Raw genomic sequence first — 26419 nt, forward strand, 5'->3', positions numbered from 1 at the left:
CTCTACTGAAGGCGGAAAGGAGTGGAGATGGGAAAATGTGGCTAGTGGTGGGATCCCTTTGGAGGTGGCGGAAATTTTGGGGGATTATGTGTTGAATGCGACGGCTGATGGGGTGGAAGGCAAGGACTAAGGCGACTCTGTCTCTGTTGCGACTAGGGGGAGGGGGAACAAGGGCGAAGCTTCAGGGTACAGAGGAGACACGAGTGAGGGCCTCATTTATGATGGGAGAGGGGAACCCCCGTTCCCTAAAGAATGCGGACATCTTGGATGTTCTAGTTTGGAACACCTCTCCTGGGCGCAGATTAGGCGTAGACTGAGGAATTGGGAGTAGGGGATAGAGTCCTTGCAAGAAGCAGGGTGGGAAGAAATGTAGTCGAGATAGTTGTGGGAGTCAGTGGGTTGTAATAGACATCAATCAATAGTCTATTTCTTGTGATGGAGACTGAGATCAAGAAAGGGGAGGGAGGTGTCAGAGATGGTCCAAGTAAATTTGAGTGCAGGATAAAATTTAGTGGTGAAGTAGATTAAGTCCATGAGTTCTGCATGGGTGCTGGAGGTAGCACCGATGCAGTCATCAATGTAACAGAGATAGAGTTCGGGGATAGGGCCAGTGTATGCCTGGAACAGGGTTTGTTCAACGTACCCTTCGTAGAGGCAGGCATAGCTGGGGCCATGCGGGTGCTCATAACTACGTCTTGGAGTTGGAGTGTGCGTGGAGTCAAAGGAGAAGTTGTTGAGGGTGTGGACCAGCTCTGCTAGGCGGAGTAGAATGTTAGTAGAGGGTAATTGGACAGTGATATGGATCATAAGCGGGCAGATGGGATTACTTAAATTTAGCAACACGTTCAGCACTGACATGAGCAGAAGGGCCTGTTCCTGTGCTGTACTATGTATAAGAAGGAACTGCAGATGCTGGTTTAAACTGAAGATAGACACAAAAAGCTGGAGTAACTCAGCGGGAAGGCAGCATCTCTGGAGAGAAGGAATGGGTGATGTTTCGGGTCGAGACCCTTATACTAATACAGCTTTTATTCCCTTCCCTTATGCTATTACAGCTTTTATCCCATTCAGTCTGAAGAAGGGTCTCGACCCGAAACGTCACCCATTCCTTCTCTCCAGAGATGCTGCCTGTCCCGCTGAGTTACTCCATCTTTTTGTGTCTTTACGGTTCTATGTTCAATTTCCACATTCCCTCTGTGGGATTTTTATGTGCATAATTCTGTCACTGCGTTTTTCATAGCGCGTTCAGAGGATGTGAAAGATGCTTTAGAAATATAAACTCTTTCCATTTTGTCACTCTGTGGATAGAAAATCTAAGGTAGAAGGCAGTATATGCAATTATTGGAAAAGGTTTTAATATAATTTATTGCACAATAAATCTCAGTTAAATTTACAATTCACATTTGATGGGTTATAAAAGGTCCAGCCTCCTAATGTACACCAGTCACAGAACCACACAACTCACATTTAATGTGCTACGATACAATTATTTCCCATAAATTCTCTATCTTATCCTTAAATAAAATGTCACCACGCTTCCACAATACTAGCCCTGAAAAACAAAAGTATTTATACAATTTTCATCGTAGTCTTTCAATTGTTATAGTCAATGAGGCAAGAGATGTCAATACAGCCAGAGCTAGCCATCACAGGTTCAACAGACAGAGTACAGCTCCCTCTCCACAGCACACAAAATATTTATTTCTATGAAGTACCAAGGGAGCACAGAATGATCAGAGTTCCTACTGAGGAAGGACAAAAGAACACTTTGTTAAGTACAGAGTGAAGCTCCCGCCCGATGATTCCGTCGCACACGCTTGGAGCAGGAAGAGCAGGGGTTGGATACAAAGTGAAGCTATCCGATATGCTGCCTTATCAGACCAAGAAGAACATGGAAATGTGGAAAAAAGGAATAAATGGAATGTAGACTCTCTGCAGAGTTCCAGCACCAGCTCCCAATGTTTCACTGGAAAACTGGCTTGAGACCACTTTGAGGTTAAATTCACAGAAGGATATTTAGTCAACAAAACCTTTCATCCATGCAGCCCAAGTTGAATTTGAAACCATCCCACTCTCTCAATCAGTGACTACGAGCCACGCAATGAGCTCCCCGCAAGATCAGGTATGGGTTTGTAAAAGGCACCGAAGTCTTAGCAACTACGGATTACCTCACTACAATACACTGGGAAGGTCATTGACTGGGGCTAAAATAAATAGGATGGGGGAAATAAGGCAGACAAAGAGGAGGGGAGGGTTCAACAAAAGATTGTTGAACAGGTGAAGGGACAGAGGCGTCAGAGAAAGAGTGGAATCTGGAATAAACGTGGGATTATACTGTGGGCCTAGGATGGATATTCTGTTTTGCAAGCTCACTGGGACTGGAGAGCTGTGGAACAATTCCGTAGCCAGTCCAACAGAATCTCCGCTCCATCTACATTTTCTTCCCTCCATACCTATACCATGTACCCTAAACACCTTAAACCTATTATTTTAAAGTATCAGTTAGATAACATGGGAACATGCCCTTGGGACCAAGTTGTCTACCTGAGCTAGTCCTAATTGTGTTTGTCCCATATCCCTCCGAATTCTTCCTATCCGTTTATCTGTCCAAATGTATTTTAAATGCTGCAATTGTACTTGCCCTAACCCATGTGCCCCCTGCCTTCCATATATCCACCACCCTGTGGGAAAATGTTGCCCCTCAGGCTCCTTATGAATCTTTCCCCTCTCACCTTCTATTTGAGCCCTCTACTTTTAGATTCCCTAACCCTGGAAAAAAAGACTGACCATTTTAGAAACCTCTGTAAGGACATCCTTCAGCCTCCCACGCTAAAGGGGAAAAAAATACCAGACTATCCAATCCTACTTTATCCTTTCAATGCTATATAACTATGACTACCTGTTGTATTTCTGTATGGCTTGTTTGAACGTGTATAATATGATTTGAATGGATAGCACGCAAAGTTCATCACTGTATCTCAGTACACAGGACAATAATAAACCAATAACAAATGTGAGGTTTGGAGAAAGGAGCAATAGCTCTGTACTGGGGTGGAATGCTGTGTCCCCTCCTACCCTGTCCCCATCACCAGTGATACCCTCACCCTTTGTGAATGCTTTGCACCGGGTGACGAGAGTTAGGATGCATTACCTTGGAATTGAGCGAGGATGCTCCAGAACTGGGCAGAATGGACGGTGGAGGGCCTTTAGGAGACTGGGGAGTATAAACTCAGGAGTCAATCTTGCCTGGGCCTGTCCCTTAAAGCCCCCTCTCTCTGTGCATACCCCATCCTCTAGTCTAATACATCGTGTAGAAACAAAGAAACTGCAGCTGCTGGTTCATACCAAAGATAGACACGAACTCGGCCGGTCGGGCAACTTCTCTGGAGATAAAAAAAATTCTCCAGAGATGCTGCCTGATTCGCTGAGTTACTCCAGCACTGTCTCTGCTTCCAGTACATAGGCTCCGCTCCCATCTCTACCCTACTTGGTCCCCAGGTCACGCCCCCCATCTCCATGGCGCCGACCGTTGCCCTCACCCTGGGCCGAAGGGCCGCGAATAGTTGAACATGGCGTAGTCGGTCAGGTAAAAGTCCTGTGCGCGGCGGCGCTCGTCGGCCGACAGCTGGGCGAGGTAGCGGCGGCTGAGTTGCGGCCCGGTGCGTTCCTCCCGCCGGTGCCGGTCCTTGAAGCGGGGGAAGGTGAGGTTGGCGGGGGCCCCGACCAGGCGCAGCAGCGCCTCAGCTTCGGCCGCCAGGTTCTCGAAGCGGCCGATGAAGTCATAGCGGACAAGGCAGGGGCTGCAGAGGCGACCGACGCGTTCCCAGTGGATGTCGAGGCCGAGTGGCCGCCGCGGGTCCAGCAGATAGCGCACGAACTCGGGGAAGGTGACGCCCGATCCGGAGCGCAGGGCCTGGCGGGTGGCGTTGGGCCGGTAGCGGGCGATGATGGCGCGGCCGAAGACCGGGTGGTAGTAAGTGTTGGGCTGCTCGAACTTGTCGCGGAAGGCGGAGACCAGGCGCTCCAGCGGCTCCCGTACGAACAGCGCCTTGGTGTAGGTGCGCAGTCGGCGAGCCATGCCGGCGCGGTCGTAGCTGTCGAGACGCCGCAGCGAGTTGCCGTAGTGTGCGGCCTGGTGCTGGATGTGGGCCGGAGAGCTGGCCAGGCCGCTCAGCACCATCAGCACCCGCTTCCAGTTGGAGCAGCCCGCCTTCGGCACCTCGCAGTACAGCAGGCGGTGCCGGTCCTCCACGTAGATGCGGGAGACGTGGTGTGGGTCCGGCAGCCTGGAGCCCGGCATCCCGTCACCGCGGTACTGGAGACAGGCCTCGTCCACCAGCCGCCGGCGGCCATCCTGCACCGCCCTCAAGCGCCCGCGTCCCTGCCGCCCTAGGCCTTGCTGCTGGTCCTCCAGCTGCGGCGCCCCCAAGCGGCGCTGAGGTGACATCGCGCCACCCGGCGCCTTCCTTCTACGCCTGCGCCTCCGGCCGCGGAGGGTCGTGCCCGGGGGCGGGGCCTGTCGCAGAGGGGGCGTGTCTGTGCACAGTTGGGCGGGGCTTCTCGCAGGGTCGGAGGTGAGGATGGGCTGAGTGGCCGTGTTGTGGTCCCAGTCTCGTGCTCCCTAAAGAAGAAAAACAACCAAGCAACATGAACGTTAAATTCTACCGTTTAGGCTGATTAACTCACAATCAATCTCCTTTTTCCATCCTTCTCCACCCCCCCCCCGGCCTTGTGCTCCATCTGGACCCATTTCTCCTCATCCTCTAATATTCCTTCCTCTGGATTCACAATGCACCCTCTTCTGTCCCTGTCTCACACCTTCTGCCTTTTCATCTCATGCATTTGTTCAGCCTGTTAACTTCTCCCCCCCCCCCCTCACACCCCGTATCCACCTAAAACTAGGTTTTGCCTCGCCCCTCTTTCCAGTTTTCATCCCCCCCCCTCCCCGCCCCATCACTGAAGATTGCTCTCTACCTGAAGCATCACCTATCCATATTGTCCAGAGATGCTGCCTGACCTGCTAAGTTACTCGTGCACTTTTTGTCTATTTTTTAGTATCAATCCAAAGTGCACAGCTTCCCTGGGCTTTGCACAAACGCACACACTGCAGGCAGTGCAATACGGGTAGTTCTTGGGCCCAGATTCAGGGACATTTTCCCCAGCTGGTATCGGGCAACTGAACCATCCTACCAACAGCTAGAGAGCAGACCTGAACTACTATCTACCTCAATGGAGACCCTCAGACTATCTTTGATCCGATTTTACTGGATTTATCTTGCACTAAATGTTATTCACATTATTTCCTTTATCTTGTTACTCTACACTGTGTATGACTTGATTGTAATCCTGTATTGTCTTTCCGTTGGCTGGTTAGCATGCAACAAAATCTTTTCACTGTACCTCAGTTAATATGACAATAAACTAAACTCAAACTCTCTAACCTGGGTGATGTAGCGCAGGCTGAGCGTGGATTAGTGCCAGCTGCTGGTTGGGTTTGGGATACACAGTGAAGACATAACTAGCATTTGTATGATCAATGCTAAGGGAACCATCAATGAAATGTTCGACACAGGCTCTGTTGGATGGAAATAAAAATTCCTATGTGAATGGAAGGAGTGGAGGAAATACAGCTGCCAGGGTTTGATTGCTGATGCCCATTCCTCAACCACCACCTGAAACCTGGTTATTATCTAACTGCTGCTTGTGGCATCCTTCTGTATACAGATTGGAATTAAAACATTAGCCACATCATGAAATTAGCAATTGACTCTGAGCTCCTTGGACATTCTGAGCTGGTGAAACCATGACCTTTCAATCTCTCAACATCTAAAGATCAATCAGTCAGTCTCTGACTGGAATTTACTTCATGCCTGAGCTCCACTACTCACTGAGGTAGAAAAATTCCAAAGATCCATGTGTGCAAAATTCTTTGCATCTCAGTCCTAAATAGCTGACCTCTCATTTTGGGACAAAAACAGAAAAAGCAGGAAATACTCAGCATGTTCAAGTTGCCATTTGGGAAGAGAAATGGTCACTGTTTCAGGTCAGAATGCCTCAGATGAAGGTTATTCAGCCTGTAATGTTGATTCTGTTTCTCGTCCCACAGAGGCAGCCTGACATGCTGGGTATTTTCAGTTTTTGTTTCACTTTGAATTTTGCTTATTTTGAGATTTGACATTTGGTTCCACAAGACTCAGCCGAGAGAAACGCCACCAAGTATCTACTCTGCCAAGTCCTGCAACACGTTTATACATTTCAAACAGATCACCTCTTTCTTCTGAACTTAAGAGAGTACAGGCTCAGCCTCTCCTTGCAACAAATAGCATCTCAGAAATCAATCTGGCGAACCTATGACTCTACTGCCTCTGTCACCAGTGTAACAGTGTGAAGAGGGAGACCTGACCTGTGCACAGTATTCTATGGTTGCACCTGCTCTATACTGATACTCAAATCCTCATGCACGGTAGCCCAGCGTACACTTAGCCTTCTGACTTGCTGTGATGGGACTGGGAGACTGCAAAGTGTAAGTCAGAGGTGGGTGGGTGGGCGGGCGATAAAGGCAAGCATTGATGCAGCAAAATCCAGCCTTGAACTCCCTTGTTTAAAGGAGGGACAAGAGGGTGGACTCGATGTAAATGGTTAAAAAAAAGTAGCATAACGACAGAAGAATTATTTCCTCAGCAGAAAAATAAGGGCAAGGAATAATTTTAAAATGAGAACAAGGCTGCACAGATGAGAAATCACTCTAGTGGTCAATGGGAATTTGGAGTGGTGCACCACAAGCTGCTACAATGTTCTCCAAACTCATGGATCTGCCCATATAGATATGGACCGGTGACAGGTAAATGTTTCTGAAGGGTAGCGCAGGTATGACAGGCCAATGGCCTCCTGCCTCTCTCTTGACGCTGGTCCAGGCTGTCATAAGTTTTCAACCCCATTCTCCTGCCTCCTTCCCGTTACCCTGACACCCTTGCTAATCAAGAATCTGTCAATCTCTGCCTTAAGAAATACCTAATGACATGCCGACAGCCATCTGTGGCAATGAATTCCACAGGTTCACCACCCAGTCCCCGTCATGGCCGGCAGGTGGCGCTGTTGGATCGCTGCATATATGGAACCCAGGGAAGGACCTGGGGTAGGGGGAGAGAGGGAGGGAACTGGTGTAGGCGAGAGGAGTAGGGGGGCTGAGGGAAAGAGAGGAGAGGGGACTGAGAGGAGGGTGAAGGAGCTGGGGGCTGAAAGGAGGGAGCTGGGCACTGAGGGGAGCAGATGGGCAGGAAGGAGAGGAGATGGGGGTTGTTAGGGCATTGGGGGAAAGAGAAAACTGAGGGAGGGGCGTTAGACTGCAGGAATGGACATTGTCCATGAGTATTCCATCACATCACCATCTCCTGCCACACACTCATGAACAGCTTTTCCACCACAAACATTTTGACAGAAAATTTAAAAAGTATTGCAGGCCACGTATACAGGTGCTTGAGACTCTGCTGGGTGTCACTCCAGCTGCTCCCGACCTCACCCCATCTCTGTCACCTACTCCTATGACCCTACAACTTCCCAGAGTTGCACACTCTGGGTTATGCACGGTTTGTCAGTCCGCTGTTCCAAGTCCCTTGTCCCTTTGTCAGTCCCTTGCCATCAGCTGCCCGGGGCCTCTGCTCCAGAACCCCCTCCTCAATCTCCCCATCAGACGCGCCCCTCACACCTCCCTCCTCGGCCAAGCTGTGTGGTCGCACTCTGGCATCTCCTGTGGCTCAGGGTCTGAACCAATGTTTCGCCGGGTTGTTGGAGGTAGATTCGGGGAGTTTCTGGAGGGTGGGAAGCTGCAATGGCCTGCGGTATGTCCAGGGATAATGATGCTCTGAGGAGTGTGTGAGCCCAGCTCCTGGTATAATGGAGCACAGAGGCAGGAATCAGCCACAACTAACCACAGACCGCTCAGTGTTGGTTCCATCTTAGTCTCTCCACATTCACTGCCCTGCCCCTGGAAACTGCAATAATCCTAAATTGACCATGGTTTCTGCTCACTACTGGCAATTTCTAAGCATCGGACACCATGCAACATTCCATCAGATTCAACGAGCAGGAAAATCGTTGCCTTCTGTCCCATTACCTGCATCTCAAGGTGTTCTACAGTGCGGAAACAGGCCCTTCAGCCAACCGTGTCTGTGCCGACCAAGTTGGCTTTCTGGGCTAGTCCTGTTTAACTGCATTTAGTCCACAGCCTTCTGAGTCCTTCCTATCCACGTATCTACCCAAGTGTCTTTTAAAAGTCTTAATTGTATCTGATTCGAGAGCTTCCTCTGCCAGCTTATTCCAGATATGGACTACCCCTCTGAGTGATAAACCTTTGAGGTCCCTCTTAAATCTCTCCCCTCTCACCTTAAACCTATACCCTCTACTTTTAGAATAGTCTACTCCGAGAAAAAGACTGTGTGTTCACTGTATCCATGGCCCTCATGATCTACACCTCAATAACCCTCAGCCTCCCATGCTCCAAAGAGAAAAGTCTCAGCCTATTCAACTTCTTCCTATAATTCCAGCTTGCAAGCCCAGGTAACATCCTAGTGCACGATTTCCACCCTTGCCTCTCCCATCTCAATGCCCCCCATTTTCCTCGCTCACTGTCTCCACTTTCATTACCCCTGCTGTGCTTCACTCCCAGACCCTCTACCTGTGATAGTATGTCGTCGTTAACCTTGCTCCACCACTCACCTGTGGCTCTCCTGGATTTCCCTGGGGGCCGGTTTCTGGAATGTAAAGGAATGTTTTATTAGCAACACAAAGTGACACTAACCTTGCAGCATTGAACATAGAGCTGGAATGTGCAGCAGAAGAGAAACAGTAGGAGGCCATTCTGCCCATGTCATGCTTGCCCCAAATTTTCTACAAGGAGCAGGAGAGCATTTTCACGATACAAGCATTCAAGGTGCCCTCATTCACCCAACCCCTTTCCCCCAGAACAGAGTTATGACTAAGAAGGGTCCCAACCCGAAACATCACCTCTACATGTCTTCAAAAGGTGCTGCCGGACCCGCTGAGTTCCTCCAGCCTTTGTGTTCTTACCAGAACCAGGACTACACTTAGATGCAACTATTTCCTTTCAGAGGAACTACCTGAGCCTTGTCCCTCACAAGGGGCAGCATGACAAGTTCTTCCTCCTTTTTGACACTGCCCTGAAGACTGGATCAGAGTATTGATTTTAAGTTTTCTGCTTTATCTAATATTATTAATTCCCCAATTCAGGAATTACCCTAGATACCCTCTTCCTTTTTTTAAAAACTCCTTGGAATCTCCTGCTGTTTGTTTGGATGTTACCTGCCAGTTTTCTCATATTATTAATTTTCTTCCTACTTGTTAGCTTTATAATCTGAATGCTGACTTCTGGAGAACTCCCTACCCTCTGGTCTACCACTAGCCCTTACCAGTTTGTGTACTCTAGATGTGTTTAAATTAAAATAATTTTGATGATTGCAATCTCATGTGAGTCCCAGAGAATCTACAAAATCAACATTAGTGCAGCAAAACGAGAGTCTCAGAAAATGTTAACCATTTTACAATATATTATCAAAATGAATGAACTAAAGGTGATAGAGTTGATGACAGGGAGCAAGATGAATGGTGGCGTTGCAGGATTTCATGCAAGAGCGATGTGGTCTGGTGCACAGCCCCACAGACCACCATGCTCCCTCCTCCTGTCTCAAGCACCACTCGCCCCAGTCATTCCATCTTTCCCCGTCAGGCAGAAGCTCGAAAGCAAGCACCACCAGATTCAGGAGCAGCTTCTTCCCCGCTGTTATCAGATGACTGAACAACCATCCCATAAGCTAGGGTGTAGTCCTAATCTTCCAACCTACCTCATTGCGAATATTGCACTTTTTCGCTGTAACATTATTTTCTGTATCTTGGTATTTTTCTCTTTGCACTACCTGGTATACTTGCACATGGCTTGATACGGCCTTGGTAAGGCCATCAAAAAGGCCAAAAGGAACTTCTGCTCCAAGCTGAAGGATGAGACAGATTTTTGGCAGCTGTGGCGGGGCCTGAATGCAATCGTCTCCTACAAAGCGAAATCAGGAGGTAGCTCGAATGTCGGCGAAACATCACTCCCTGATGAGCTCAATGCGTTTTACGCACGCTTTGATAGGGAGAACACTGATGTGCCTTCTCGAACCCCATTAACTTTGATGGTATTTCAGTCACAGTCACAGAGGCCGACGTCAGAAAATCCTTCAGAGGGCTGAACCCTCGAAAAGCATCTGGTCCTGATGGCATACCCAGTCGTGTTCTAAAAACCTGTACGGACCAACTGGCTGGAGTTTTTACGGACATTTTTAACCTCTTCTGAGGTCTGAGGTTCCCACCTGCTTTAAAAGGGCATCAATTATACCGGTGCCCAAAAAGAACAAGGTGACGTGACTCAATGACTGTAGACCAGTGGCACTAACGTCGGTGGTGATGAATTGCTTTGAGAGGTTGATCATGGCACAAATCAACTCCTACCTCGACAAAAACCTGGACCCACTGCAGTTCGCCTACTGCCACAACAGATCAATGGTGGATGTGATCTCGCTGGCTCTCCACTCCGCTCTGGACCACTTGGACAACAAAAACTCATATGTCAGGCTGTTATTCATTGATTACAGCTCGCCATTTAATACAATCATCCCCTCTAAGCTGGTTACCAAGCTCGCAGAACTGGGTCTCTGCGCATCCCTCTGCAATTGCATCCTCGACTTCCTCATTCACAGACCACAGACTGTTCGTATTGGTGGAAGTGTGTCAGCCTCGATAACAATTAGCACGGGAGCACCTCAAGGCTGCGTGCTCAGACCGCTGTTGTACTCGCTCTATACTCATGACTGCGTAGCCGGTCATAGTGCAAACTCCATCATCAAGTTCGCTGACGACACCACTGTTGTGGGACGTATCACTGATGGAGACGAGTCAGAGTATAGAAGAGAGATCGATTGACTGACCAAATGGTGCCAGCCCAATAACCTGGCCCTCAACACCAGCAAAACCAAGGAATTGATTGTGGACTTTGGAAGGGGTAAGATGGGGACCCACAGTCCCGTTTATATCAACGGGTCGATGGTGGAAAGGGTCAAGAGCTTCAAATTCCTGGGCGTGCACATCTCTGAAGGTCTCTCCTGGTCCGAGAACACTGATGCAATTATAAAGAAAGCACATCAGCGCCTCTACTTCCTGAGAAGATTACAGAGAGTCGGTATGTCAAGGAGGACTCTCTATAACTTCTACAGGTGCACAGTAGAGAACATGCTGACCGGTTGCATCATGGCTTGGTTCAGCAACTTGAGCGCCCAGGAGCGGAAGAGACTACAAAAAGTAGTAAACACTGCCCAGTCCATCATCGGCTCTGACCTCCCTACCATCGAGGGGATCTACCGCAGTCGCTGCCTCAAAAAGGCTGGCAGTTTCATCAAGGACCCACATCATCCTGGCCACGCACTCATCTCCCTGCTACCTTCAGGTAGAAGGTACAGGAGCCTGAAGACTGCAACATCCAGGTTCAGAAATAGATATTTCCCCACAGCCATCAGGCTATTAAACTCAACTCAAACAAAACTCCGAACATTAATAGACCATTCTCTGTTTATTTGCACTTTATCTGTTTATTTATTCATGTGTGTATATATTTATAAATTGGTATATGGACACACTGATCTGTTCTGTATTCATGCCAAATATATTCTGTTGTGCTGAAGCAAAGCAAGAATTTAATTGTCCTATCTGGGACACATGACAATAAACTCTCGTGATTCTTGAATTGTACTCATGTACAGTATGACTGCTGGATAGCGTAGAAGGTTTTTCACTGTAACTGGATATAGGTGACAATACTCTCTCCATCCCTTCTCTTCTCATCCCCTCTCCCTCCATTCCACTCATCCTCCCGCTCACTCTCCTTCTAGAGTCTCTCCTCTCCCAATCTCACCCCCCCGCCATTCCTGTTTTACCACCAACATGCTCTCCCCATCTCCCCTATTCCCTCTTCCCCTCTATAACATTATATACCAGGGCGAGGTCAGAAATCATTTCCTCAGACTCTGAGAAAGTCTGGAACTCTTCCCCCTCCCCCAGCACGCTGTCCAGGCTGGGCTGAGGCGAGGTTGCTCGGTTTGGTAAGATGGGAGGGAGCTTCTCATGAACCCCGAGCTCTCCGATCCCTGCTGCCACTAGTTCCATCTAGTCTCGTTCTCTGTAGGCACTGGTCCAGCTCCTTCAATTTCCTGCCCCACTTCATGGCTTCACTTAGGCATCATTGCCCCCTTGGGCCAGCTGATTGCTCTGGGACTGCCCTCATGACTGCTTCTGTTGCATACTTCATTAAAAATCAGGCAGATGTGATATCCCTTTCATGAATCCATGCTGTCTCTGTTCTCTGTTCCATCTCTCAGTATAGAGAAAGGCTGCAGATGCTGGAATCTGGAGCAAAACAAACAAAATGCTGGAGAAATTCAGTGACTCTTTTACAAAAAAACAAGGTGGGATAGAAGGAATAAGAACAGCAACGATAGACCCGAGAAGGCGAGATGGGTCGGTGAGATTTAGAAATGCCGGTGAATCAGCAACACTGACCTAGTGCAACAAAAACAAAATCCATAGTAGATCGTACTCGCTGATCTTGTTTCCTGCAGTTTCTCTCTCTGGCTCACTGTCTGTACAGGGTGAGACGGTGAGGTTGGGGGGGGGTTGGGGGTGGGAGTGGGGGGGTGATGGGCGGGTAGGGCCAGGGAGAGGGAAGGGAGGTTGTGGGACACAGGCTTGTGGGTGATAGGTGGAAATAGGTAAGGTGGAGAGAGGCTGGGGGATCGTTGCTCAATGCCCAACTTAGAAACATAGAAAATAGGTGCAGGAGTAGGCCATTCGGCCCTTCGAGCCTGCACCGCATTCAATATGATCATGGCTGATCATCCAACTCAGTATCCTGTACCTGCTTTCTCTCCATACCCCCTGATACCTTTAGCCACAAGGGCCACATCTAACTCCCTCTTAAATATAGCCAATGAACTGGCCTCAACTACATTCTGTGGCGGAGAATTCCAGAGATTCACCACTCTCTGTGTAAAAAATGTTTTTCTCATCTCAGTCCTAAAAGATTTCCCCTTTATCCTTAAACTGTGACCCCTGGTTCTGGACTTGACTTGCTGCATAGTCAGGGTAAAAGTCGCTCCTCTGTTACTGAACAGGATCCCTGTTTATTTGTGGCATGGTCACTGACTGTGACTATTGACAGTCGCTGTTTGATTTCCAGGATAATGATAAGTGTTAATGTCAGAACTACTTAAACTATTTTCATCTTCTTATGTTAAAGTTCATCTCCATGACTACATGTAGGTGGCAGCCTGCCCTGACAGTCTCCGCCAAGGCACTGGCTACATTCAGGCTGCCAGCTGTTACTGACTCACGGACAGGTTGCTAAACCTTACCGACCCAACTAGTTCCGCTCTCCCTTTCCGGCTCTGTCATTGCTGTTCTTATTCATTCTCCTTTTTTTTTTTTTTTTTAAAGAGTCAAGTGTTTAATTTTCAAATGTACCAGTGACAGAACAATTACATTTTTATTTGCAGCAGCTTTACTGGCTCCTTAGTTCAATAACACAACAAATAAATATACAATAATAAATAATAAATAAATAATGTGAAACTAAGTAACCAGACCATTATAGTGCAAAACTGAAGTACATAGTATAACCCGTCCATAGTAGATCATAGCTGTAGACCCTGGTTCCTGCAATCTCTCTCTCAGCTCACACTAATTCTGTTACTTTATCTCATCTTTCTTCAGAACCTAGAACAGTACAGCACAGGAATGGGCCCTTCAACCCATAATGTTTGTGCTGAACATTATGCTTTAGTAAAATTAATATCATATGCCTGTACATGATCCATATTCCCCTCTATTCCCCGCACTTTGATGTGCCTATCTGAAAGACCACTATCGTATCTGCCTCCACCCCTACCCTGGAAATGTGTTCCAGGCCCTCGCTACCATCTATTTAAAAAAACTTACCCACACGTCTGAAGAAGGGGTCTCAAATGTCACGCATTCTGTCCCTCCAAAGATGTTGCCTGCCCGCTGAGTTACACCAGCATTTTGTGTCTATCTTCCATTAAAGACAATAGACAATAGGTGCAGGAGTAGGCCATTTGGCCCTTCGAGCCAGCACCTCCATTCAATGTGATCATGGCTGATCATCCCAAATCAGTACCCCGTTCCTGCCTTCTCCCCATTTCCCCTGACTCCGCTATTTTTAAGAGCCCTATCTAGCTCTCTCTTGCAAGCATCCAGAGAACCTGCCTCAACCGCCCTCTGAGGCAGAGAATTCCACAGACTCACAACTCTCTGTGAGAAAAAGTGTTTCCTCGTCTCCGTTCTAAATGGCTTACTCCTTATTCTTAAACTGTGGCCCCTGGTTCTGGACTCCCCCATCATCGGGAAAGCTGTTTCCTGCCTCTAGCGTGTCCAAACCCTTAACAATCTTATATGTTTCAAACATTCCCCCTCTCACTTTATAGCTATGCCCTCTAGTGTTGGGACATTTCCACCCTCAGAAAAAGGTTCTGTCTACCTGATCTATGCCTCTCATAATTATATATACTTCTATCGTCTCCCGTCAACCTCTGACTTTCTGGGGAAAACAATCCAAGTCTACCCAACCTCTCCCTGTAGCTGAAACCCTCTAATCCAGGCAGCATTCTGGTAAACCTCCTCTGCACCCTCTCCAAAGCCTCCACATCCTTCCAGTACTGCACCCAATACTCCAAATGCAGCCTATTTGGAGATGGTGAATCTGTGGAATTCATTGCCTCAGACGGCTGTGGAGGCCAAGTGAATGGACATTTTGAAGGTGGAGATTGACATATTCTTGATTAGTAAGTGTGTTAGGGGTTATGGGCGAAGACAGGAGAATGGGGTTGAGAGGGAAAGTTTGATCAGCCATGATTGAATGGCAGAGTAGACTCAATTCTGCGCATAGAACTTATGAACATAATCAATGTGTTATGGAGCCACTTCTCGGGGTCTGACTGTACCCTTTCCTCCTTACAAAGTCGATCTCTCTGTTCTCACCCCCTGTGTTCTGTCCATCTGCTCCACATGTAAATCAAGGGTGATGGTTGCTGTTTATCAAATTGAATTGAATTGAATACATTTTAATAGCCAAGTATGTATACATACAAGGAATTTGCCTTGGTGCTTTGCTCGCAAGTAACAACACAATATACAGTAGACAATTAAAAATAAAACATAATTTAAACATGTGAAGAATGAAATAAAATACCGGAGCAAACAGAGGCTACAGACGTTTGGCTGTTGAGTAGAGCTACTGCTCGTGGAACAAAAGCTGTTTTTATGTCTGGCTGTGGTGGCTTTAACAGTCCGGAGTCGCCTTCCAGAGGGAAGACGTTCAAAGAGTTTGTGGCCAGGGTGAGAGGGGTTAGAGATCTTACCCGCTCGCTCCCAGGCCCTTGCAGTGTACAGTTCGTCGATGGGGGAAAGGTTGCAGCTAACAACCTTCTCGGCTGATCGAACAGTGCGCTGCAACCTCCAGATGTCATGCTTGGTGGCTGAGCCAAACCAGACCATGATGGAGAAGGTGAGGACAGACTCTATGATGGCAGTATAACACTGGACTATCATTGCCTGTGGCAGATTGTGTTTACTCAGCTGCCGCAGGAAGTACATCCTCTGTTGGGCCGTTTTGACCGTGGAGGGTGAGAATCCCTCAGTTTAAATGTACACAGTCCCTGTGGATGAACCAAGACAGACTGTTGTTCCTCAGCCCTAAACCCCTCGGTCTTATTTTAGTGTAGAGATACAGCGCGGTAACAGGTCCACTGATTCTGCACCAACCAGCGATCCCCGTACACTAGCACTATCCTACACACTAGGGACAATTCACAATTTTTACCGAAGCTAATTAACCTACAAACTTGTACGTCTTTGGAGTGTGGGAGGAACACGGAGCATCGGGGTAAATCCATGCGCTCATGGGAGAACGTACCAACACTGTACAAACAGGATTGAACCCGGGTGACTGGCGTTGTGAGGCAGCAGTCACCATGCTGCCCTAAATTGGTCTTCCAGTGCAAGCTATGTGCTGTACACTGACACACTGCAAGGTGCAGGGCAGATGATGGACATACCTGACGTTTGGTGTAGCAGAGCCAAGGAGCTCGTTGTCAACTTCAGGAAGCGGAGTGGAGCACACGCTCCCTGGTGTGACTTGGTGCTGAAGTGGAGATGGTTGATAGCTTCAAGTCCCTCAGTGTAAATATCACCACTATTTTGAGCTGGTCCGACCACATCGATGATAAGAAAACACACCGATGCCTCCACTTCCTCAGAAGACTAAGAAAGTTTGGCATCTCTCCAATGCTGTGTATAACTTAAATATAGCTTCCCAGCTTTCATTAATCAATTCCCCTTATAGTAAACAATAACATTCTGTTGATGAAAATCAAAGAATGGCAGATAACATACCGTTGACTTTGCTAAGTATTTTGGGTGGGAATATCAAAGGCTGGAGGCCATAGCTTTAAAATGTGAGCGGCAAAGATTAAAAACGTGTGGAAGAATTTTTTCGCACTGGGGTGGTGAGTGCCTGGAGCACGCTGCTAGGGGTGGCGGTGGAGGCAGATACACTAGTGGTGTTTTACGAGGCTTTTAGATTGGCATATGAATGTGCAGGGAATGGCCGGGTATAGATCACGTGCAGGCAGAGGAGATTAACTTGGCATTATGTTCGGCATGGACATTGTGGGCTGAAGGGCCTGTGCTGTACTGTTCGACATAGAATGCCACCTTGCACTACCCACTAGCAGTGGGTGAATTCTGGGAGAGGTTTTGCATATAGCATCACAGTGCTTTTGCGAGGAGTCTGTGAATCTATCATTTGGCAGAGACTGGGCATGATACGGATCTGGCTCCCTCTCCAGAACTGGGAGCTGGCGTTGCTGTGGGTTGATACAGATTTCATAAGGGTTGGTGTTCATGAATATTTAATGTTTCTGATTCATTTCACAGTTTATTCTACATTCCCGACATTGAATATCCATCCCTCATACTGGAGTCAGAGACGCCACCTCTCGTGATCGACTCGGCACACTGGCCCTGATGGCTCACTCCCAATGTAGACAATCGGCTGGTACACAAAATTGCTGGGGAAGCTTAGCGGGTGCAGCAGCATCTATGGAGCGAAGGAAATAGGCGACGTTTCGGGCCGAAACCCTTCTTCAGACAATCGGCTGGTCACCCTTGCTGTCAGTCATCCTGGTGTGTTACTGATGGGCAGAGACCACAAGGGGCACGGGTAAAGTGAACGCTCACAGGGTTTTTCCCAATATAGAGGATTCTAAAACTAGAGGGCAAAGGCTTAAGGTGAGAGGGAGGAGATTTAAGAGGGTCCACAGAGGCACCTTTTTCACTCAGAGGATAGTCTGTATCCGAGGAAGCTATAGAGGCGCATGCAATTCTGACTTAAAAAATATATATATTTGGACAAATGTATGGATAGAATTAGAGGGTTCTGGGACCAGTTCAATGCCAATTTGATCAGCCTGGACAAAGTGGGCCAAAGGGTCTGTTTCTCTGCTGTACAGTTCCATGATTCTATGACCAGTATCTTCAAGATCAGATACAGAGAGCTGAGGTCCCAGTGCACGATTCGCAAAAGGCAGGTACTACATTTACACATGACACAGGAACAGGCCGTTCGGCCTGACATGCCTATGCTGAAATTCCCAAGTTAAACATTGGAAGAACCCTGGGCTAAGCTGAACCTCAGCACGGTGCAGGAAAAGCTCCATGCAGCCGTCAGTCTCTCAAGTTCACCTCCAGCGCTGAGGCCAGGGTTACTCAGCTGGGATATTGTGCAGGAGGAGACTGGACCCCCCCCCCCAGAGAGATCTCACAGGCAGAGGAAAATCTCCAAGGATGTCCCCGCAGTGTCCCTGACAACATGGCGTGTCCTCACTGACTAGTGGGGACCCCGGACCCGTGACGGCTCACAGTGGAGGAGGTGGAACAATAGAAGACCCAGCATGGGGGGACCGCCGTGAGAGAAGAGAGCGGGGGGGGGGGGGGGGGCGAGGGGGAGAGCAAAGGGGGACCTGGCACAAATACTGCATGTACTTTAGTCTGTGCCCTTATGTGATCACTATTTGCATACCTTGGGTTTGCAAGCAAAGAATTTCACTGTAACTTGTCACATGTGACAATGAAGTATTCATTCCTTCATTCATTCGATCGGAGAGCCATGTCCCTCGGACAGGATCGCACACAATCCCAGCGAGGACTGCAAGATGAGGGCTCCACCTGGCCTTCCCCCCCTCCCCCACCGCCAGCCCATGTGGCGTCCCCTCCTCAGTGGCCATCTCAGGACGGGAGTGGAAGTCGAGCCGCCCTCCATCCCCGGAGACTGTCTCGGGAGACGAAGGCAGTGGCCTTGGAATGAGCGTTGCCAAGGTAACCCTCCAAACAGCACACAATAGCTTCTGTGGGACTGTCGGTAATTGGCGGAGAGGGAGAGGGATGTGGCAGCAGGATGACAACCAGCAGCAGAGTCTGCAACATGAGCGGCCCCGAGGGATAACTTGCAGAGGTTTGGGTCTGAGGTTCCTTCCCAGAGTCAACCAGTCTTGCCATTGACCAAAATACTCTCCCGTTACTGCCCCGATGTAGTATTTGTATCTGATTCCACCCCTCCTCTGGCAGCAAGCTTACCCCTCAGATCCCCTTTCAACTGCTTCCTCTTGAGAACAAGAGAAAAGGAATCTGACAAGCTACCCTATCTACGCCTCTTGTAATCTTAATGCCTCTATTGGGTCACCCCTGAGCCTGCATCGCTCCAGGGAAAGCAAGGTCAGCCTGTTCAATCTCTCATAAGTAAAGGCCTCTGATCTAGGCAACATCCAGGTGACTCTCCCTTGCACCCTCTCCAGCACCACCTCATCTTTCCTGCAATGTGGTGACCAGAACTGCACACTGTACTCTGTGCGGTCTAATCAGTGTTTTGAGAAGGTTGCAACATAACCTCCCGACTTTTATATTCTACTAGACCAAGTGCAGACCCGTTGGGTCTGTTCCCCCAGCGTGCAGTTGTGGGGGGGTAGGCTGCATGCAGCGTCACACACACTAACTATCCCCCCGCACTCACGCTAATTACCCCCCTTGATATTATATTAATATTATTAATTTGCTCCTTTTACCCCATAACCACCCTATCTACTGACGCATAGCCCCCAACTTGCAGTCACATCTAGAGGGGGGGGTAGAGAGTTAGGGCAGAGAGAGAAGGGGCAGAGACAGAGACACAGATAGAGGGGCAAGAGGGAGAGGGGGGTGGAGAGGACGAGAAGAGGGAGGGTGGGTGAGTGGAGAAAGGTGGGTGTGAGAGAGGGGGAGAGGGGTGAGGTGTAGGGAGAGGGGGTGGGAGGGGTGAGGGGAGGGAGGGAGAGGTGGGGGAGGGGGAGGGAGGGGAGGGAGAGAGGGGGGAGCAGGGAGGGGGGGGTGGAGGGGAGGGGGGATGGAGGAGGGGGGAGGAGAGGGGGGAGAGGAGAGGGGGGGGGGAGGGGAAAGGGGGGAGAGGAGAGGGGGGAGGGGAGGGAGGGGGGGAGGGGAGGGGGGGAGGGAGGGGGGGGGAGAGGAGGAGGGGGGGGGGAGGGGAGGAGGGGAGGAGGGGGTGAGGGAGGGGAGAGAGAGAGGGGAAGAGGAGAGGGGGGGTAGGGAAGGGGGAGAGAGGAGGGGGAGGGAGAGGGGGGAGAGGAGGGGGGGGGGAGAGAGGGGGAGGCGAGAGGGGGAGAGGAGAGGAGAGGAGGAGGGGGAGGGGTGGGGGAGGGGGGAGAGGGGGGAGGGGGAGGGGGAGGGGGGTGTAGGGAAGGGGGTAGGGGTGTGTGGAGGGGAGGGGGGTTTAGGGAGGGACGGTGGGGGAGGGATGGAGGGGAGGAGGGGGAGAAAAGAGGGGAGAGAGAGAGGGGGGAGTGGAGAGGAGAGGAGAGGGGGGAGAGGAGAGGGGGGAGAGGAGAGGGGGGGAAGAGGAGAGGGGAGGAAGAGGAGAGGGGGGGAAGAGGAGAGGGGGGGGAAGAGGAGAGGGGGGGGAAGAGAGGAGAGGGGGGGGAAGAGAGGAGAGGGGGGGAAGAGAGGAGAGGGGGGGAAGAGAGGAGAGGGGGGGAAGAGAAGAGAGGAGAGGGGGGGAGAGGAGAGGGGGGGAGAGGAGAGGGGGGAGAGGAGAGGAGGGGAGAGAGAGAGAGAGAGAGAGTGCCTTTTTATTTCAACCCAAACCCCCCAAACAACCATTTGCAGGCAGTGCTTTTTTACTTTAACCGTATTTTCATTTTCAAACCACATTAAGGGTACTTACTCACAGTAGTGTGGACATGTGTTCACTGTTATTCACAGCTCAGAGAAATGTGACCCTCTGCCTTCCTCCATCTTGAAGAGACTGAATGAGGCACACCACTTCCTGGTTTTATAGTCCCTCCCCCCTGCCGCCAGCGGGGGCAGCAGAGAGAATGGGGAATTTTGTAAAATCATTAATATCTCTGTCATTTTTCATCGACTGGAAAAATCCTCGGCACACATACGGCGGAGGGGGGCTCGGAGTGAGGTGGCCAAAAATGACGGCCGTAGGTGGCGGCGTTCTCTCTGAAATCGCAGCACAGATCGCCAAAACCGGTCAAGAACAGAGTTTTAGTAATATAGATGGTTCGATCCACGAAAGCTATCATGCCATGTGCCTTCTCCACCACATATCGACTGTGTTGCTACTTTCAGGGAATGATGGACGAACACCAAAGCACTTCCTAAATCCCATTTTCCACGTATCTCTCAGTAGCCTACTGCCACTCACATGGCCGTCAGCTCTCCCCACCATCCCCTGCCACCCACCCCCCCCCCCCCACAGAAGACAATTAACCCAGTGATCCGCAAGTCCTTTGCAAATGAAAGGAAACTGGAGCACAAAGGGGAAACACAAAGATAACGTGCAGACTCCACACAGGCAGCGCTGCATCAGCGTGCTGTTTCTGTTAACTGTTGAGAAAGATGAAAATGTATGCAGAGGTTTGTAGAATCTGCCAATGCCTGGATCATTGAGTTATGTCGCCTTGTTTATGAGATGATGGGTTTGATAAATATATACACAGTTTAGAGTCAATGAGGCAAGCAGTAATTAGCTTTGCTCTGAATTGTGCTGTTGTGCTAAACAGCCATGGTTATTTGGTCTGATTCCACAGAGCATTTAACTAAATGCAGCTTTTGTTTCCCAGGCCTTGCAGCTAATTGCCCCACTCTCACGCTGGAGTGGGATCATCTCTTCAACCACTGCAAAACCCTTTCTGCTCAAACCTGAAAAACAACCACAACATTCCCTTGCAGGTTTAGGAATGGCAAGAATTGGCTGGAGCGGATAGCCAAGGTGGGGAAGAAGCTGGAGCTGTGGAAGCAACGCTCCCTCTCCATAACGGGGAAAAATTTGGTCATCAGGAGTGAGGTGCTCTCGGGGCTGCTGTACTTGGCGCAAGTCCTGTCCCTCCCTCCTACGCCACAGGGATTACCCGGGCCGTCTTCCAGTTCATCTGGGGGTCGATGATAGACCGGGTGCGATGGGCCACAATGCACAAGTCGGCAGACAAAGGGGGTAAAAGCGTGCCCAACGTCGCCCTCACCCTGATGGCCACCTTCGTGTGTGGCTGCATCAGGCGGAGCGTAGAGCCAAGTCACGTGGGCACCAAGTGTCACTACCGGCTGAGGTTCTACCTGTCCCCAGTGTTGCGAAGGATGGGCCTGGCGCAGATGCCACACAATGTGCCAGTCAGCTGGACATTGCCGCCCCATCTCTCGTGGAAAGGTTCTTCCGGACCAACACCTTTGATCACAAGTCCATCGGGCAGTGGTCAGCACAGAACGTTCTGCAGGCACTGCATCGTCGGAAGCTTACTACCATCGCACGCTGCCCTCGGGACGGCTGCTATGTGGAGGAGAAGGTTGCCCACCTCTTTGCAGAGAGTGGATTCGCAAAGAGAGTCTGGAGAGGTCTGTAAGGGTTCTTGTCACGGTTTATTCCGAACAGCTCCATCACAGAGAACTCTGTGATTTACGGACTGTTCCCAAGGACGCATTCAGAGATGGACATTGAGTGCTGCTGGAAGGTCATCAACTCGGTGAAAGACGCCCTTTGGTCTGCCCGAGCGTTGTTGACCACCCAACAGAGCGAGATGTCCTTCGGGGAATGTTGCTGACTGGCCCGCTGCACATTGCAGGAGTACGTGCTGAGGGACGCACTGAAGCTCGGTGCAGCCAACGCCAAGGCTCTGTGGGGGAGGACCACAGTCTAGGGTCCTTCCGCTGCTGGACATGGGGGGCAAGGTGTGGTGGAGACGCCCCTCAAAAATAAGGGAAGAGATTTCACGCCCGTGGACCACATGAGTGGCAAGTGTGGGGGGATAAATTTATGATTTGGAGAAACTGTATTGTATGTATGTATAGCCTCTGAGAATGTCGGATGGAGTTTTGTAAGGATCATGTATTGTATATATTTATTTCTCGAATAAAGTCTATTTTGAAATTTAAAAAAAAAAAATGAAAAAGGTTTAGGAATGGCTACTTTCCTTCTGCCATAAGGTTTGTGAAATAAAAAGGACATAAGGTGCAGGGTACATCCGTGAAATGCCGCAGTGACCAGTCCAGGCGAGGGGAGGGAGAGGGCGGCCTGAGCCCAGCTCCCCCCTAGCCCACACCCCTGGCCAACATCAGATACCCCAGCTGATCCCGACCCAAGGCCCATTGAACCGTCCTTCAAGTTGCCGAGTGAGCAGATCAAACGCGGCCTGCAGCAGCACGGAGCGGCGAGCAGCGCTGGAGGGCATCGTCTGGCCAGGCCGACCCTTGCAACTCCGACCCAGTGCCACCGCCAGGACAACGGGCCTTTATGGCCAAGTTACGACTTGACATTTTTACCAATTCTGAACTTGAAGGGTACAAATTGGCGCTGGAAGTGCAGAAACTCTTGTGTTCTGTCTCAGTGTAAGCTACTGTTCTTACACTACTTGTACTTAAGTATATTTGTGCCTATATACAATAAGATTGAACCACAACTCCCAGAGTATATACCACGCAGGATCTATATAATTGTACAGTATACAATACACCGCCCAGAGAAAACATCACCCAGAGTACATACCGCCTAGAGTATACATCGCCCAGTACACACCACTCAGAGTATACACTGCCCAGAGTATACACCACCCACAGTATACACCACCCACAGTATACACCACCCAGAGTATACACCACCTAGTATACACCACCCAGAGTATACACCACCCAGAGTATACACAGAGTAATTCCCAGCAAGGCCATGCCCCCAGGAATTCCTGACAATTTTTCCCACCGTGGATTTTGTCAACCCAGCACAGTTGCTGGATCAGGGTACCTGGCAGAGTGTAGATGGTGTTGTGGCATTGTGCCGTGAGTGTACACTATGCCGTGAGTGTACACAGTGCCGTGAGTGTGCACCGTGCTGTGAGTGTACTCTGTGTGTCACTCCGGGACAGTCACACAAGCAGAGTGTTTCTCATTTACCCTCACTCTCTGAGCACCAACGGCGAGCTACACAGCCTGTCCTCCAGATTAACCCTTCAAAACTAACAGTCTATTTCCTGTCTGCTGCCTCCACAAATATAATTATTTGCTTATGTGCTTACATTGATCAACAGGGGACTTTGTTTCCAGCCGAAGCACCTGAACTAAGTTGTGTCTAATGTTGTGGAAAATTACTTGCATCCTGCTTCCTTTCTTCACGCAAGCAGCGTCCGGGTGATGGAGAGGACGGTGGAGGAGTCTACGGCAGTGGCCAACACTGACAAACCGGAGCACGGCGAGCTCCCACACTAACCCAGCAGTCTGGTCAGCTCCCCACTGCCAGCACCTGCCCCACAACACACACACGCTCACACTCTACACATACACTACATACACACACTTTACACACACACAAAAACAACACAACACACACAAACACAACACACATATACACACACACACAACACTCTAAACACACACAAAACACACACACAAACACACACAAACACACACACAAACACACACACAAAACACACACCCAAAACACACACAAAACACACACACAAACACACACACAAAACACACACAAGACACACACAAGACACACACAAGACACACACAAGACACACACAAGACACACAACACACACACAAGACACACACAAAACACACACACACCACACACACACACACACACAAACACCACACACACACACACACACACACAACACTCTAAACACACACACACACACACACAAACACACACACAACACACACACACACAAACACACACAACACACACACACAAACACAACACACACACACCACACACACACACACAACTTCACACACACTCCACACAATCCATACACAGGCACAAACACATATTCCACACACAAACATTCACACACACATATATTGACATGTACACACATGCACATTCCACACAGTGCAGAGCACGGACACTCCTCCTGCCAAGACCTGGCTAGAGTTTTTTGCCACTAACTCGTGCTTGCTGTACACTTGATTACTATTCCACAGCCACATACACCATAGATGTTTTAATCACTGTCAGTTTATCAAAACTCCTTTGGGAATAATGACAGGCAGTGTAGAGGGAGCTTTATCTCTGTATCCCACGCTGCTCCTGCCCTGGGAGTGTTTGCCAAGACTGTACTGAAGGAGGTTTACTCTGAGTCTATGCCATGGAGTACCTGCCCTAGATGTACATGTGTGATTTGTGGAGATTTACTTGTTGTCTAACCCAAGCTTTCTGATGGGACAATGGTGGCAGAAATTGGGAGGATTCCAATCGCTCGTCTTGTGAGCTCCTTTTTAATATCCCTGGTCTGGAGCTGAAGCAGTGATTTATGGCTGTACTAAATTCATTGTTTAAATATATCTGTGCAAGACCTGCTTTGCAAATTGTGCGACGTATTTTAAAGGGAACATGCAAATATGGGTCAGTTAAGGTTGGCAGCGGGCACAAAGCTGCCCGGGTCACAGCCATTCATTTACCAGCATCTGGTCTCAATGGGCAGCGATTTCACTCCAAGTAGCCACCTCCTACACAGCTGTGACCCAGCGCATGTCACGTACAACCATCGAGCTGTATCCGTTTCTATAGCTTTTTCTGGCAAGCCATTCAAGATACGGGCTACCCTCTGAGTGAAAAAGTTGCCCTTGAGGCCCCTCATTAATCTCTCCCCTCTCACCTTCAGCTCGTGCCCTTTAGTTTTAGAACCCTCTATCCTGGGAAAAAGACTGGGTTCACTTTATCCATGCTCCTCATGATCTTGTACATCTCAGTAAGGTCACCCCTGAGCCTCCTACATGCCAGAGGAAAAAGTCCCTGCCTATCCAACCTCTCCCTATAACAGTATCGCTCCTGGATCCATTGCCCCTGTGAATAGTTTTTGCTACTTAATGGGATTACATTTTCTCCCAAACACCTCAGACTTTAGGGAAGCATTCAGATAGTCACAATCTTTCGGGTAATTCCCTGGTTTCCCTGCTATATAGAAACATAGAAACATAGAAACATAGAAAATAGGTGCAGTAGTAGGCCATTCGGCCCTTCGAGTCTGCACCGCCATTCAATATGATCATGGCTGATCATCCAACTCAGTATCCTGTACCTGCCTTCTCTCCATACCCTGATCCCTTTAGCCACAAGGGCCACATCTAACTCCCTCTTAAATATAGCCATTGAACTGGCCTCAACTACCTTCTGTGGCAGAGAATTCCAGAGATTCACCACTCTCTGTGTAAAAAATGTTTTTCTCATCTCAGTCCTAAAAGATTTCCCCTTTATCCTTAAACTGTGACCCCTTGTTCTGGACTTCCCCAACATCGGGAACAATCTTCCTGCATCTAACCTGTCCAACCCCTTAAGAATTTTGTAGGTGTCTATAAGATCCCCCCTCAATCTTCTAAATTCTAGCGAGTACAAGCCAAGTCTATCCAGTCTTTCTTCATATGTCCCTTACTTCAAAATAATTTATCTGCAGCCATTGGAAACAGTTTCTCTTCTTCTGCCTCCCCCTTGCGTGCGTGCGACCCGTTATCTGAGCAAGCTGAGTGTAAAGGCTACGAGCTCAGTGGCGCCTCCCAGAGGAGGAGAGAGACGTTTACGCACTGACCTGTGGTCTCTTGGTGGGAAACATCAATCAGATCCTGAACGTGGAGGAGGAACAGCACTCCCAGCAATCCGAACAGCAGGATGAAGGAGAACAGGTACGAGAGCCTCATGGTCATCATAGCTCCACGTGGCAGAAGGTCGGGAACTCACTGCTGCACCGCCACCTCTCACT

General features: G+C 49.3%; 1 protein-coding gene across 2 annotated transcripts; it reads right to left on the bottom strand.

The window, feature by feature from the left end:
• Window positions 1-1333: 1333 nt before the first annotated feature.
• On the bottom strand, window positions 1334-26419 carry chst8 (carbohydrate sulfotransferase 8). 2 transcript variants are annotated; one of them, XM_033035923.1, is made up of 4 exons: window positions 26249-26419; window positions 8716-8750; window positions 3488-4621; window positions 1334-3444 (listed from the first exon to the last, which is right to left on the bottom strand). In XM_033035923.1, exons 1-3 carry the CDS (start codon window positions 26364-26366, stop codon window positions 3536-3538), a joined length of 1239 nt encoding a protein of 412 aa, XP_032891814.1. In that variant the 5' UTR covers window positions 26367-26419; the 3' UTR covers window positions 1334-3444; window positions 3488-3535. The 2 variants fall into 2 exon arrangements, with proteins under 2 accessions (XP_032891814.1, XP_032891813.1); XM_033035922.1 differs by having other exon boundaries at window positions 1334-4621.

Source organism: Amblyraja radiata, chromosome 17 (genome assembly GCF_010909765.2).
Source record: "Amblyraja radiata isolate CabotCenter1 chromosome 17, sAmbRad1.1.pri, whole genome shotgun sequence".
Lineage (NCBI taxonomy): Eukaryota > Metazoa > Chordata > Chondrichthyes > Rajiformes > Rajidae > Amblyraja > Amblyraja radiata.